This window comes from Carica papaya, chromosome 7, assembly GCF_054855325.1.
Source record: "Carica papaya isolate Zhongbai chromosome 7, ASM5485532v1, whole genome shotgun sequence".
Lineage (NCBI taxonomy): Eukaryota > Viridiplantae > Streptophyta > Magnoliopsida > Brassicales > Caricaceae > Carica > Carica papaya.
Window position 1 is genome coordinate 25,928,156 of NC_142315.1, and position 13,224 is coordinate 25,941,379.

A 13,224-nucleotide genomic window follows, 5' to 3' on the forward strand; every position below is an offset into this window, starting at 1 on the left:
CTTTTTTAGTTGTTTTATAAAATTTTCGACTAATGAAACCATTTCTTTATGTAATATAAACACTATTTTATGTACTATTTGATTAATTATTTACGTAGGATTTATAAATTGAAAAATTTCAGTTACAAAATAAATTTATCCTCATAGCCTATGGGCAGGTGGAGATTATAAACTCTGAAAACAAAGAAAGCCTCCGTAGCGTAAAACTAACTCCCAACACTCTCCCTTTCATTCACTTTCCCACCCGACTCGACACAACCTTTTCGCACATAGAAGGGAAGCTAGATACAAGTAAGCCTGCGAATAACAACGCACCTTTGATTCAATTAATTAGTGGTTGCTGTAGCAGATTCTAACCGAGTCTTCAATTGGTAGCATGTTTCTGCTTTGATCATATGTTGCTGCTTTGATCATATGTTGCAATCTTGGAGAGAATATCAGTGTGTTCTAGGGTGAGGTGTTTGATAAAATGCTCCAAAGAAAGGCCTATTTTAGTGTAGCTTCTTTCCTTAATATTTGAGGTTTATCGGCAGCCGAGTTTTTGTGGCTGCATTTTGCATTATGAACATGATCTGTATTATCCTAATGCAAAGGAATTATTGTTTGCATCCTAGGTCTTGGGCATGAAGAGCTAAAGTAGGTTTTGGAATGTTTTGTTCACCGTTTTCAATTTGTAGCAACCAATTATTGCTTCTGATAATTTTTCCTATGAACACGGGTTGCAGATAGCTACAAGGTTTGGACAATTTCTGTAGCACATGGAAGAGTCATCATTTCTTGATAGAATGCTCAGCCATCTTCGGGCATCATGCAAGTAGGAGTTTATTTTTTAAAATTCCACCCGTTCCATAGAGTTTCATTTTAACTACTGAGCTTGTTTTCTTTTGATGTTTTTCTTCACCATAAATGTACTGTAATTGGTGAATGTACGTTGCAGTGTAGGTTATTTCCATTTTACTTCCTGTCTAGGAAATATTTTGTGCTAGCAAGTATCTGTTGCTTTTAGATTAATTCCTTTTGTATTTATAAGCTTGAAACCTGTCTGCCAGTTGTTTGCTGGGGTCACTGTGAACTTACCATTGTTTTTTGTGAATTATTTTGTACTCTATACGGTGTGGAGTGATAAAGATACCCATTGATTGATCTGTTAAATAATTTTGCTAGACACAAAATTTGAGAAATAACTGTACTCAGCGATCATACAGAGTATGATGTGTGAACCTAAATTAGGGACAGAAAGAGTTAGTGTCACAGTGGAAATCAGCTGTTTGAGTAGCGTGGAATCTCCTTTGAAATCATTCCTTTTTTCTGATGGAATACTTGTTTGCTTGCCTTCAAAAGACAGTTTAACCTCATTTCTTGCACGTATTACTTATTAAACCAAGGTACTATACTGGTTATCCAAAAGATCTTGGGCCATCGCGGATTATTCACTTTACATCAGAGCGTGAATTTGTCCAGCTCCTTCATGAAGGTCGGCCTGTAGTTGTTGCATTCACCATCAGGTAACTTGGAAGTGGATGCCTTTGTCCTCCCTCTAACTTTTATTTCTTCAATTATGAACTGAACTCCACAGATCTGACCACCATTTATTTTAATAATGTAGGAGTAACTATACAAAACATCTTGATAAGGTACTTGAGGAAGCTGCTGCAGAGTTCTATCCGAGTATAAAATTTATGCGTGTGAGTAATTTCTGGTAAATGGAGGTTTGACTTGATATATTTTGCCAAAATTTATTGTTGTAAATCACCTGTAGATATTTGTCAGTTGTTTCTTTCTTCATGGTTTTTGTTCTTTAATGAATTTGTTTTTGGGAATTTCACCGGAAAAAGCATGTTCATATTGTTTTCTTTCATATAAGCTTCTTAAAAAGAAGGCCCAATTGCAGAAACAGAAAAAGAAAATTCAATTTTTCATCCAAAACCAAAAAGCATGAAGCTACAGTACAAAGTATTAAGCTTCCTGCTTTGCATCCTTGTGATATGAAGATGCACTCACGTACCAAAGGAATGTGTGCCACATACAAAAGCAACTCAAAGGAAAGAAATCTACAAGGTCCACCAAGTTCTGCTTCCTTGTTGAGATGTGCACTAAAAACCAAGAATAAAGGGTATACAACCAAAATTTTCTAACTATATGAAAAGAGTTTTCCACCTCACAGAAACCCGCATGTTCCCTAGCCTACCTTGCAGATCAAAAGATTGTGAGAGAGATAAGAGCTCTAGCTTTTGAGCTCTTACCTTGTCTAAAACAGACCCCTGTCCTGAACTGAGGGCATCAGAGAAGCAAGTAACCAGCAATTGCAGCATTTTTCCTTTAAATAGTTATACTCTTTTTTTTTAATGTTTAATGATTTTGAAAAGTGAAAACAATCTGCACAAATACTAACCAAATATATTTGTTTATTTCGAAATAACAAAGTGAACAGAATAGAAGTCGCTAAATGCCACCTATTGATTTTGCATAATGTAGTCTACCCCTGAAATCTGAAAGCAACTTATGATATTAGTTCAAACTCTTCTGGATAGTTTTGTTATCTCCTTAAGGCCTCTGTTGCTTATTCTCACCCTAATTAATAAAAGTATTTTGCCTCTTGCTTGGTCCTTGTTTTCAGGTTGAGTGCCCAAAATATCCTGGGTTCTGTATAACGCGGCAGAAGAAGGAATACCCTTTCATTGAAATTTTTCATAGTCCGGAACAAGTATTCCTTCATTCTTGTTTTTTTTTCTTTTCTGTAATATATTTTGCTTAATATCAGTTACTATCTCTTAGCTTCTATCATCTCCTATTTGAACTAGATCATCTGTTTGTGGTTTATTAGGAAGTTTATAATGTCACGTATGGGAAGGATAGCAGGTTGGATTTGAGGCAGGGAATAACTTTCAGATCCCCACCTCTGCAAGCTCCCTTGTTCTTGATACCTGGCGAGGATTTTTTCCTGCTGTGCATTCCTGCAGTTTGTCTGCAGATTTTTTTAAAAATTTTTTCTAATGTTAATCAAATCAAGTTATAACTACACAAATTTTTCATATAATCATAAATTCCAAAAGATCATTCCAAAAAATCATAAATTCAACATATTCAATACAAATTGGAAAAAGAAAATCTCAACTATTGATAAGAAAGGTAATTTATTTATTGTTGTTACTAACACAATATAAATATTATACATAAAGCATAAAATATATTATTATACATGTGAAGTGGGTAAGTGGGAAAGGGAACCCCTTTCTCTGTTCCCGTCCTTGATTTGCATGAGACTTGTTTGTCCCCATCTACTTCAGTCTCAAATAGGGCATTGATCTTGATATTATTGGGGATTTTCCACTAATCCCACTCGGGTATGGGTAAAATTGACATTCCCAGTTACTTGTTGAAAGTTATGTGACCATAGTCAAACAGGGATTTCACTCTTTTATGTAGCTGAAGTTTGCCTCCAAGATTTTCCATGACTGAACCAGGAAACTCTGCTGCTAAGCAATAACTTGATGTTGATAAACTTAGTTAGTTGGATTATCAGTTGGAGTTCACAGGATGCTTTTCCTGTAACTATGGAAGCTATAGACCAAAAAATTATAAATTCCAAATTCTTGCTTGAGGAAACAAACAGAGGAAAAAGGGATGTTTGAAGTCCTCTTCAGTATCAAAATAAATTGGGTGGTAGGATTGACTTATGAGTTCTAACTACTTAAATCCTCGTCTCATGGAAAGCTTTGATAGTATAAGGGCACTGCATGGCTTTGGTTAAAGATGTAGTTTTGTTTGGGGATAACTAAAAAATGCAGTTTCTTACGAGGGCGGTTGTGGCGCCTGTGTGACACATGTTGGTTCCGGGATTTTAGTTTGTCTCTATTTTCTATAGCCATAGACAATGCCATGTTAGTAAAGCTCTTCTATTTGTCAAGGGTAGCACTAAAAATTCTTTCTTTTGCAGGCAGCCAGCCAAGGAAGGGTTGCTGATCCAAATATTACAAGATATTCTGTAAAAGTTTTACCAGTGAGTCTTTATTTTCCTATTTGTCATTCTAATAGTAAAATTCATAAACTAAGTAATAGTGTTCTTCTAACCCAAGAGGGCTATTCCTGTACTCTCTATAGGGTGTTTTTGTATGAAATACTAAAAAGCTTTCAAATGCATTAGCTGCAGCTATAGGCAGCCAGCCTCCACTAAATTAATTCCACCATTCATTTATATGATATCTCTCTATCTTTTCCTGAACTTGATGATTCAGAAGATTATGTGGATGATAATGCATTAGGATCATATAAGTATGCTCTCATAACTAATCTATGAAATCTTGATATTTTAACCCGTAAAAAAGAAGCAAAAACACGACTGATATACATACACCTTTTATTTTTACCCCCTGTGGGATTGTAAACTGACTAGTTTTTTCTTTCTCTATCTCCCATGTATCTCTGTTTGCCAGTTCAATTATGACCTAAGTGCCTATGGATTCAGAGAATTCTTCAAGCGCTATGGAATAAGATCATCAGATCCCAGATAAAGAGCAGATGTTCACTGTAAGTTTATTATCTCCTCCTGGGTTATTGTCGCTACAGCAGAATTTTTTTCCATGTAGACATTTACTTGGTGGCCATGTGAACCACTTGTAAACTGGTTAATTACAAACGTATTTTGTTAAATTGTCAGGTTCTCTAATAGTAAATGTTGGGTATTTTATTTGTGTAATATAAATATCATGAATTTGGAGGACACTTGTTTGAAAATTAAGGATCCGGGAGGCTTATGAATTTAAAATTGATGGTCAGTAAAATAGTCAATAATATTTAAAGCTTTATAGCTGTTGGAATGAAATGTTTTTCTTTCATTGTAATCAAGAGTTGTGTATCTTCCTTAGTTAATTTTTCTAATAATTATTCCGCTGCCAATAAAGAAGTTAAAGAATTTGTCTAATTGGAAATGCAGGAGAAATTCTTTTGCTGAGGTTTTTTTTATTTTTTATTTTTTATTTTTTATTTTTTATTTTTTAACAAGCAAACTTTCTTTCAACTAGTGAAAAGAAAAACTTTATCTACATTTGGAATTTTTGTGTGTGTGTGTGTGTGTTTTTTTTTTTTTTTTAATTTTCAAGGAGAGAATTATATTTAATTAGGTGAAATTTACTTGTAATTTTGGGTTTGATTTTATGGATATTATAATTAAATTCTCTTAGCGTTCAAAATATTTTTTGGGTCAACTTTTGTGCATTAAAACTAAGTTTTTATGGTTTGACTAAAAATATGTAACTTATATAGGAAGTAGGAGATTTATGAGATAAGCTTCGCTGCATTTTTTGGATCCTAGACTTGAGTTATAAGTTGATATTAGATTAGAACCGGCTAAGGAGGTGTTAATTTAAAATTCTCAAAATTTTATGTTTATATATATATATATATATATATATTCCTTTTGAAAATGACTGTTTTTTTTTAATTAAAAAGTTTTAATTTGATTTTCAAAATGTACAAGATACATATTATTCTCCTAATGAAGGTTTGCATTCAATTACCGATATTTATATTACCACAATATTATTTATATTTTTTAAAAATATTTTGGATACTATATATCTTTATATTATTTAACTTTAAAAATAAATAAATAGTTAATTTTTAAATTCTCTAGATTCTTAATAATAATAATTTTTGTCATTTAATTTCATTAAACATTTTTCAAAATTATCTATTTTATATCTACGATGGTATATGATGAGAAAAAATGAACATCTAGAGTTACAAAATAACCATAAATACGTATGTAATAAAAAATTATAATTATGCCTCAAATTCTTTGTATTACACATCTAACAAATCATATAATACCACTAAAATGTGGAGTTCTATATTGGACAAAATTTTAGGATTTAGATCCAAGACTTTAAAACTTTGAACTTAAATTATTGGTATTTGTGATTTGAACTTTTTATATATAGCTTAGGAATTATATATGTAAATATTAATGTAGAATTGGAATATAAGTATAATGAAATATAATATTTATTTGAATTTGAATTGTATAAGGAAAAGGGATTCTACAGATGAGATTTGATTGCTTATTTTGGATTAGTTGGATTTCCAAAGGATAAGAAGTCTTTTAGTATAACTCAAATTTGGCGACTATAATTAATTTCTAAGATTCTTAACTACAAAAAGTATTACAAAAACTAATATTGGGAGATTTTTTTTCAATTATTGGATTAGATTACAAAGTGAACTTCTTTTTTCTCAATACACAACAGATCCTAGATTCTCTAACAATAATACATTATTTAGGTAAAATTTAAGAAAATCAATGTATAATACCTTTACTCCATTGAAGAAGATATTCGTTGTTGTGCCTTGATGTCCAAGTTGAATATTTACAAAACAAAGATAAAAAACACGCAGAAAACTAGAGCTTCTGGCGTTTACGTGAGAGAAAGAAGTCTGGAGAAGAAGAAAACCCAATTAAGGGTTTTCTGGTGGAGAAGAAGAGGTATCTATACCTCATTTTCTGGTGTAGCAGTAGCCAAGACACACTGTTTAATGAAACATTGCGTTTTGGTTCCCATATGGAAGTAGCCTGACAGAACATGGGCTGCACGCAGCTCATTCTAACAAGCCTTTTAACATCCCCCTCAAGATGGAGAATAGATGTTTTCTGCTCCTATCTTGATCATATGTTCTTTGAAAAGCCAGCTAGACAAAGCATTTGTAAAAATGTCTGTTAGCTGTCGTTTACTGTTCACATGTCTCGTTATAATACTCTATTCCTGTACCTTATCTTTAACAAGGTGGCAATATATTTCAATATGTTTAGTTCTCTCATGGAATATAAGGTTAGTAGCTATATGTATGACAACTTGATTATCATAATACAAATCTATTGCTCCTAAGGTACTTACCTTAAGGTCATTGAGTATATACTTGATCCACGTTAACTCACAACATATACTAACTATAGTTCTATACTCTGCATCTGCAGAAGATCTAGTAATTGTTTGTTGTTTCTTAGACTTTCAAGATACTAGCAAGTTCCCCAACAAAACACAGCATCTTGTAGCAGATTTTCTTGTGTCTGGATATCCCGCCTAGTCACTGTCAATGTAAGCCTTTAGTTTCAATTTAAATGTGCTTGAGTGAAATGGACCCTGGCTTGGAATGCCTTTGACATACTTCAGAATCTTATATGCAGCCTTTAGATGGCAGTCTCTAGGACTTTCCATAAATTGGCTGAGCATTTGAATAGAGTACGCAAGGTCTAACCTAGTCAATATAAGGTACATTAATCTACCATCAACCTTCTATGCATTCTTGGATATGGGATTGGCTCTGTTTCATCCCTTGAAAGTTTAATATTTTGGTCTAAGGGAAGTGATGAACTTTTGCTCCCTAGAACTCCTGCATCCTTTAAAAGGTCTAAGGCATACTTCCTCTGACATACGTGAACTCCTCTATTTGACCTAACAACTTCAATTCCAAGAAAATATTTTAAATTTTCTAAGTTCTTAATTTTAAATTTATTATCCATTATTATCTTTAGTTCTTTAATCATATCTTCATCATTACTTGTCACAATGATGTCATCAATATATACAAGTAGATATGTAAAACTTTTACCATTAGCTTTTATGAATAAATTGTAGTCGGCCTTGGATTGTTTGAAATCTTGTTGAGTAATAATCTCAGAAAATTTAGCGTACCATTTTATAGACACTTGTTTAAGTCCATATAAGCTTTTCTACAGTCTACAAGCTTTCTCTTCTCTTGTTTTAGAATGCCCGGGAGGAAGTTCCATGTATACCTCCTCATTTAAGTCTCCATGCCATAAGGCATTGTTGACATCCAGTTGTTGAAGATGCCATCCCTTAATTCCCGCTAAAGCTAATAATATTTTTACTGAAACTATTTTGGCAACTGGTGAGAAAGTCTTATGGTAATCTAAACCTTTTATTTGGGTGAAACCCTTAGCGGCAAGTCTGGCTTTATGTCTCTCAATGGTACCATCTTCCTTGAATTTCACTTTGTGAACCCATTTGCATCCAATAGCCTTTTTTTTTTTTTTTTCCGCAGGGAGGTCCATAATCCTCAAAGTTCTATTATCTTTTAGCTTAAATTGCATTGCCTTCCGCCAATCGTCACTCTTGTTTGCTTCTTCAAACGAGTTAGGATCTTCTTGGGATGCTACAACCAGAATATATCTCTTATGTCCTCCTATAATCCTAAAGTACCAAACAATATTTGCTATGGGAATAACTCCATTTGATTAAGAGTCTTCTCCATTTGTCTCTTCAACATTATTTTCATGTTCCTTGATTTGCTCACACATATAATATTTTAAGTACGTTGGTGCCTTTCCTTGTTCTTGTGGATTTTTTCGAGTGGGTGTCTCATTAGTGGCAACTTCGTCAGAGACTAGTTCTTGATCAATGTCCTACCCATGACTTTCTATTTCTCTAGTTGTTGTTTCTTCCAGTATTTGATTAGGTATTCCCACAACTCTTTCTAAATTCTCCATTTGTCCCTCTAGGTTAACCTCTTCAAAGTCTAATGCAATGTTCATTCTTGTTGTGGGTATAGAACCATGCGTTAATTTTGTGGAGGTTTCTGATGTCCTCATCCAACTTCTATTCTTATAAAGAAACACATTCTCATGAAAGATAACATTCTTAGATATGATAATATCACCTATTTCAATATCTTATAGCTTGTATCCCTTAGTATTAAAAGAGTATCACAAAAATACACATTTCCTAGCCCTTGCATCAAACTTATGTCTGTTTCCAATTAAAGTTGATGCAAAAGCCAAACAATAAAAAAATTCTTAAATGGTTATATCCTGGTGGTTTCTCAAATAATATTTCAAAAGGAGTTTTTTTGTTCACAGCTGGTGTAGGAATCCTATTAATAAGATAAACGATAGTTGATATAAAATCACTCAAATACTTTATGTCAAGACTGCTTTAGAATCTTAATGTTCTGGAAGTATTGAGAATATGTTGATGCTTCTTTTCAATTCTTCTATTTTATTGCAGTGTCTCAACACAAAAGGTTTGATGTAAAATTCCTTTCTCAGCATAATATTTCTTCATCTCGAATTCTTTACCATTGCCACTCTTGATCACTTTCACCTTCCTATCAAATTGAATCAACAAATGCACAAAAATGTTGTAAGTGCATGCTGGTCTCAGCCTTGCTTTTCATCAAATATACCCAAGTACATCTACTATGATCATCAAAAATTGATAAAAAATACTTATAAATATTATAAAATATCTCATTACAGGGCCCACAAATATTACAGTGAATTAGATTAAATCATTTTAAAGCTCTACTGCTGCTATCATCAAAAACGAATTTATGCATCTTAGCTAGTGGACAAACATAACACAACTTACAATTATTTATTTTGGATACATTTGATTTTATAATTGACTTGGATTGTAAAAGTTGTCCAAGTTTGTAGTGTGATACATCAATTTCTTGCATTTCTTTAGGACCCAAAAAGGTTGCACCTGTGAAGGCTGGTCTGGTTGTTTTTCTCAATGGTTTGGTGGAATTAAGTTGATACAATCCATCCTTAATTCCTCCCATTCCAATCATTTTCCAGGTTATAAGGTCTTGAATAACACATTGTGTTTGTGAAAAGATAAACAATACTTACAATCTTGTGTTAGTCTTCTAGTAGAAATTAAATTGAAATTAAACGATGGCACACACAACACATTGTTGAGAACTGTCCTCACTCAACTTAGTTATTCCAGTGTGCAACACATTGACTTTTACACCGTTTGGCAAAGTAACATTGTAAAAGATATTTGATGTAATTTTAGTATATAATTCTGATGTGTGAATAATATGATTAGATGCACCACTGACAATTATCCAAGGAACATGCATATTCTCATCACTAGAAGATACTTGATTGAAGGCATTTTGTTCGGTATACCTCTGTTCGAGGTCAGCCCAAAGATTACATGCAGTTTTTGTATAAAATGTGTTGGCCTTAATGTTTGAGGCTAGATTTGAGGAATCTAAAATCTTTCCAGTCAAACAATGAGATTTTGGTTTGCATTTGAGATTGTTCTGGTTAAAACTATGGGCCTTTTGTTTATGCTTCTCATGTGTGAATGTAAGCTTTTTATTTCTGTCATTTGTTTTATATGTACTTCCCTCCTTTTCACAGATTTGAAACTATAATAAACCCAATAATTTCTTTAAATAGGCACTCGAACTAACCTCTCGATTTTTCCTTTTTTGTTTCTTTTACAAGTTTAGATAATAAACCTCTCGTCTTTTTTCCTCTTTTTTTTTGGATTCAGACCAACCCGTTCTGTATGTGTTTGTTTATCAGGTTTAGATAAACCGAAAGAGACCTTAGGTTATAAAGTGAACTTCTTCTTCCTCGATACACATCAGATCTTAGGTTCTCTAACAATAATACATTACTTTGATAAAAAAATGAGAAAATCAATAAACAATACCTTTACTCCATTGAAGAAGATATTTGCTGTTGTGCATTGATGTTCAAGTTGAATATATGCAAAACAAAGATAAAAGGAAATGTAGAAAACTAGAGCTTATAGTGTCTGCATGAGAGAAAAAAGTCTAGAGAAGAAGAAAACCCGATTAAGGATTTTCTGGTAGAGAAGAATAGATATTTATACCTCATTTTCTGGCGTAGCAGCAGTCAAAACGCACCGTTTAACGAAACAGTGCGTTTTGGTTCCCATATGGAAGCAGCCTGACAAGAACATGGCTGCACACAGCTCATTCTAACATGTCTTTTAACAATTTTCTCAATTTACTAAAATTAATTTGATTTATTTTGATTTTAATAAAAATGTACTTTTTTTTAAATATTTGAGTTAAAAAAAAGATAAACATATACCTTAATTATTACATTATTAAATGTACAAGTGGTATTAATTTAATTAAATATCAAGTAATGAAGGAAAATTCCCTCTTGACCTCTATAAATTACAATAATTTTGGCTCATATTCAATGAACACCCAATAGCTTCCCATTTGCCTACTGATCTCTCTCCCTGTATGTTCCCTCTCTCAGTTATCTTTATCCATTTTATATATACACACAAACATATACATATACTTATCATATAGATATACAAAAACAAAAAAACAAAAAACAAAAAATGGACATGACAGTCTCCATCAAGAATCACTACACGGTGAAACCAGCAACTCAAACATGGAGGGGACGAATCCCATTGACAGAATTGGATCAAGTCGGCATCATCTCTCATGTCCCCATTATTTACTTCTACAAGCTTTCCTCCCCAGACTCCATCATCAACATCCTCAGAGGTTCGCTAAGTCAAATCCTTGTCCCGTTTTACCCATTAGCCGGCCGCTTATGCTTGCTCGGCAGAGGTCGAATGGAGCTCGACTGCAACTCCGATGGCGCCTTGCTCGTCGATGCCGAGTCTAAACTCAGACTCGACTTCTCAGTTCCTGACTTTTCATCTCTATCCCGATCACTCGCTCCCCACCTTCTTCCCCGCATAGATTACCGTCGTGTCCCTCTTCCAGAAATCCCGATATTACTCGTGCAGCACACTAAATTCAACTGCGGTGCCATCAGCGTTGCAGTCGGGATTTCTCACACCGTCGCCGACGGCCGGAGTGTCTTCCATTTTATCTCCGAATGGGCCAGAGTTACTCGCGGGGAGCCGGTCCGTGTTATGCCGCGGTTTAATGATGCAGAAATTCTTCGAATTATCAATCCGTATGATTCAGATCCATGGCAAGACCCTGATAAAAATTTCTCCTCTGACCCACCTATATTGCTTTTCGACCCGGATAGTACCCATTCCTCCATTGATAAAACAACCGAAGCAACCATGATTCTGACAAAAAACAAAGTAGCCAATCTCAAAATCATGGCTAATTCTGACTCTAATCTCAACTTCAGCCGATACGAGAGCATCGCAGCCCACATCTGGCGTTGCGCGTGCAAAGCTCGTTTCCAAAAACCAGATGACCCAACAGGGTTAGCCGTCTGTATTGACATCCGCAACCGTCTACGGCAGCCGGCGCTGCCACAATCCTACTTCGGCAACGCGGCTTTCGACTTCGTCGTAAAGAGCACCGTCGGCGAGATAATCTCAAACCCATTAACCTTCGCGACGAGTAAAATCAGGGAGACGGTAAAAAAGGTGACGAATGAGTATGTGAGGTATGCCATAGGATATTTGAAAAACCAACCGGATCTGACGATGTTTCAAGACAGTCTTAAGGCTCTGAAGCGCAGCGACATTGTTGGGGTGTTGAGTTGGTTGACATTTCCATCTCATGATTTTGATTTTGTGTGGGGGAAGGTGGAGTTTGCGGAGCCTGGAGATCGGGATTTTGATGGCGACTGTGTTATTCTTCCAGGTCCTGAGAATGATGAATCCATAGTTGTTAGAGTGAGGTTGCAGGTGACTCATATGGAAGCTTTTAAAAAATACTTCCATGAAGATATACATGCAGCAGCTTACGCTGATCGAACAGGTTTCAAAAAGCGTTCTTCTCTTTAGTTAGTTAATTTTCTGCTTTTATATATATATATATATATATATATATATACTTTTGTTGTATTCTCGCTACAATATTATATCGTAATTAATATATATATATAAACTAATTAAATAATTTTTAATTTTTATAATAATTTATATAATTGTGAACTTCTAAGTACAAATACATGCAATTTTACAATTGAATAAATTAAAACTAGAAACGTGTCTTATAATATATGGCTGACTATCTAACGTTATTATAATTATAAGTTGATAATTATTATTTGTTAACGTCAATTTTCGGCATATTAATAAATGAATATTTTAAAATAATAATAAAATATAATAATATAAATGACCAAAATTGATAATGTAATTCCAATATAACCTACCAAATACAAAATTTGATATTTCAATATTTTTAAACTTAAACTTTATCTCTTTGATAAGTACAAATATAGAGTTGGAGACTGATTCAAATAATAATAATAATAAATAAAAAAGTCAAAGTTGAACAAATTTAAACTCTTATCTAAAAGTCAAACTTGAATAAACTCTATAAAATATAATGCAATAAACCTAATCCTTTTAAAATATGTTTATTCTATAATAAATAAATTTTAAAAAGTAAGATTATTGGGTTTACAGAATATTATTATTATTTGAATATTAAAGAGAAAACCCTGTAAAAATAAGCTTATTATAATATTCGTTA

At 33.4% G+C, this 13,224-nt stretch overlaps 2 protein-coding genes across 5 annotated transcripts; both read left to right on the forward strand.

Moving 5' to 3' along the window:
• The first annotated feature begins 115 nt into the window (after window positions 1-115).
• On the forward strand, window positions 116-4,805 carry LOC110811124 (Thioredoxin superfamily protein). Of its 4 annotated transcripts, none has more exons than XM_022037521.2 (7): window positions 125-452; window positions 726-814; window positions 1,386-1,505; window positions 1,607-1,685; window positions 2,618-2,704; window positions 3,938-4,000; window positions 4,434-4,805. In XM_022037521.2, the coding sequence occupies exons 2-7, from the start codon at window positions 759-761 to the stop codon at window positions 4,509-4,511; spliced, it is 483 nt and encodes a 160-aa protein (XP_021893213.1). In that variant the 5' UTR covers window positions 125-452; window positions 726-758; the 3' UTR covers window positions 4,512-4,805. The 4 variants fall into 4 exon arrangements, with proteins under 4 accessions (XP_088062985.1, XP_021893213.1, XP_021893210.1 ...); XM_022037518.2 differs by having other exon boundaries at window positions 130-291; XM_022037522.2 differs by lacking the exon at window positions 125-452 and adding an exon at window positions 494-636.
• A 977-nt stretch (window positions 4,806-5,782) lies between these two features.
• SHT (spermidine hydroxycinnamoyl transferase) lies at window positions 5,783-12,599 on the forward strand. Its single transcript, XM_088208094.1, has one exon. It carries the CDS (start codon window positions 11,142-11,144, stop codon window positions 12,525-12,527), a length of 1,386 nt encoding a protein of 461 aa, XP_088064220.1. The 5' UTR covers window positions 5,783-11,141; the 3' UTR covers window positions 12,528-12,599.
• The last annotated feature ends 625 nt before the right edge of the window (window positions 12,600-13,224 follow it).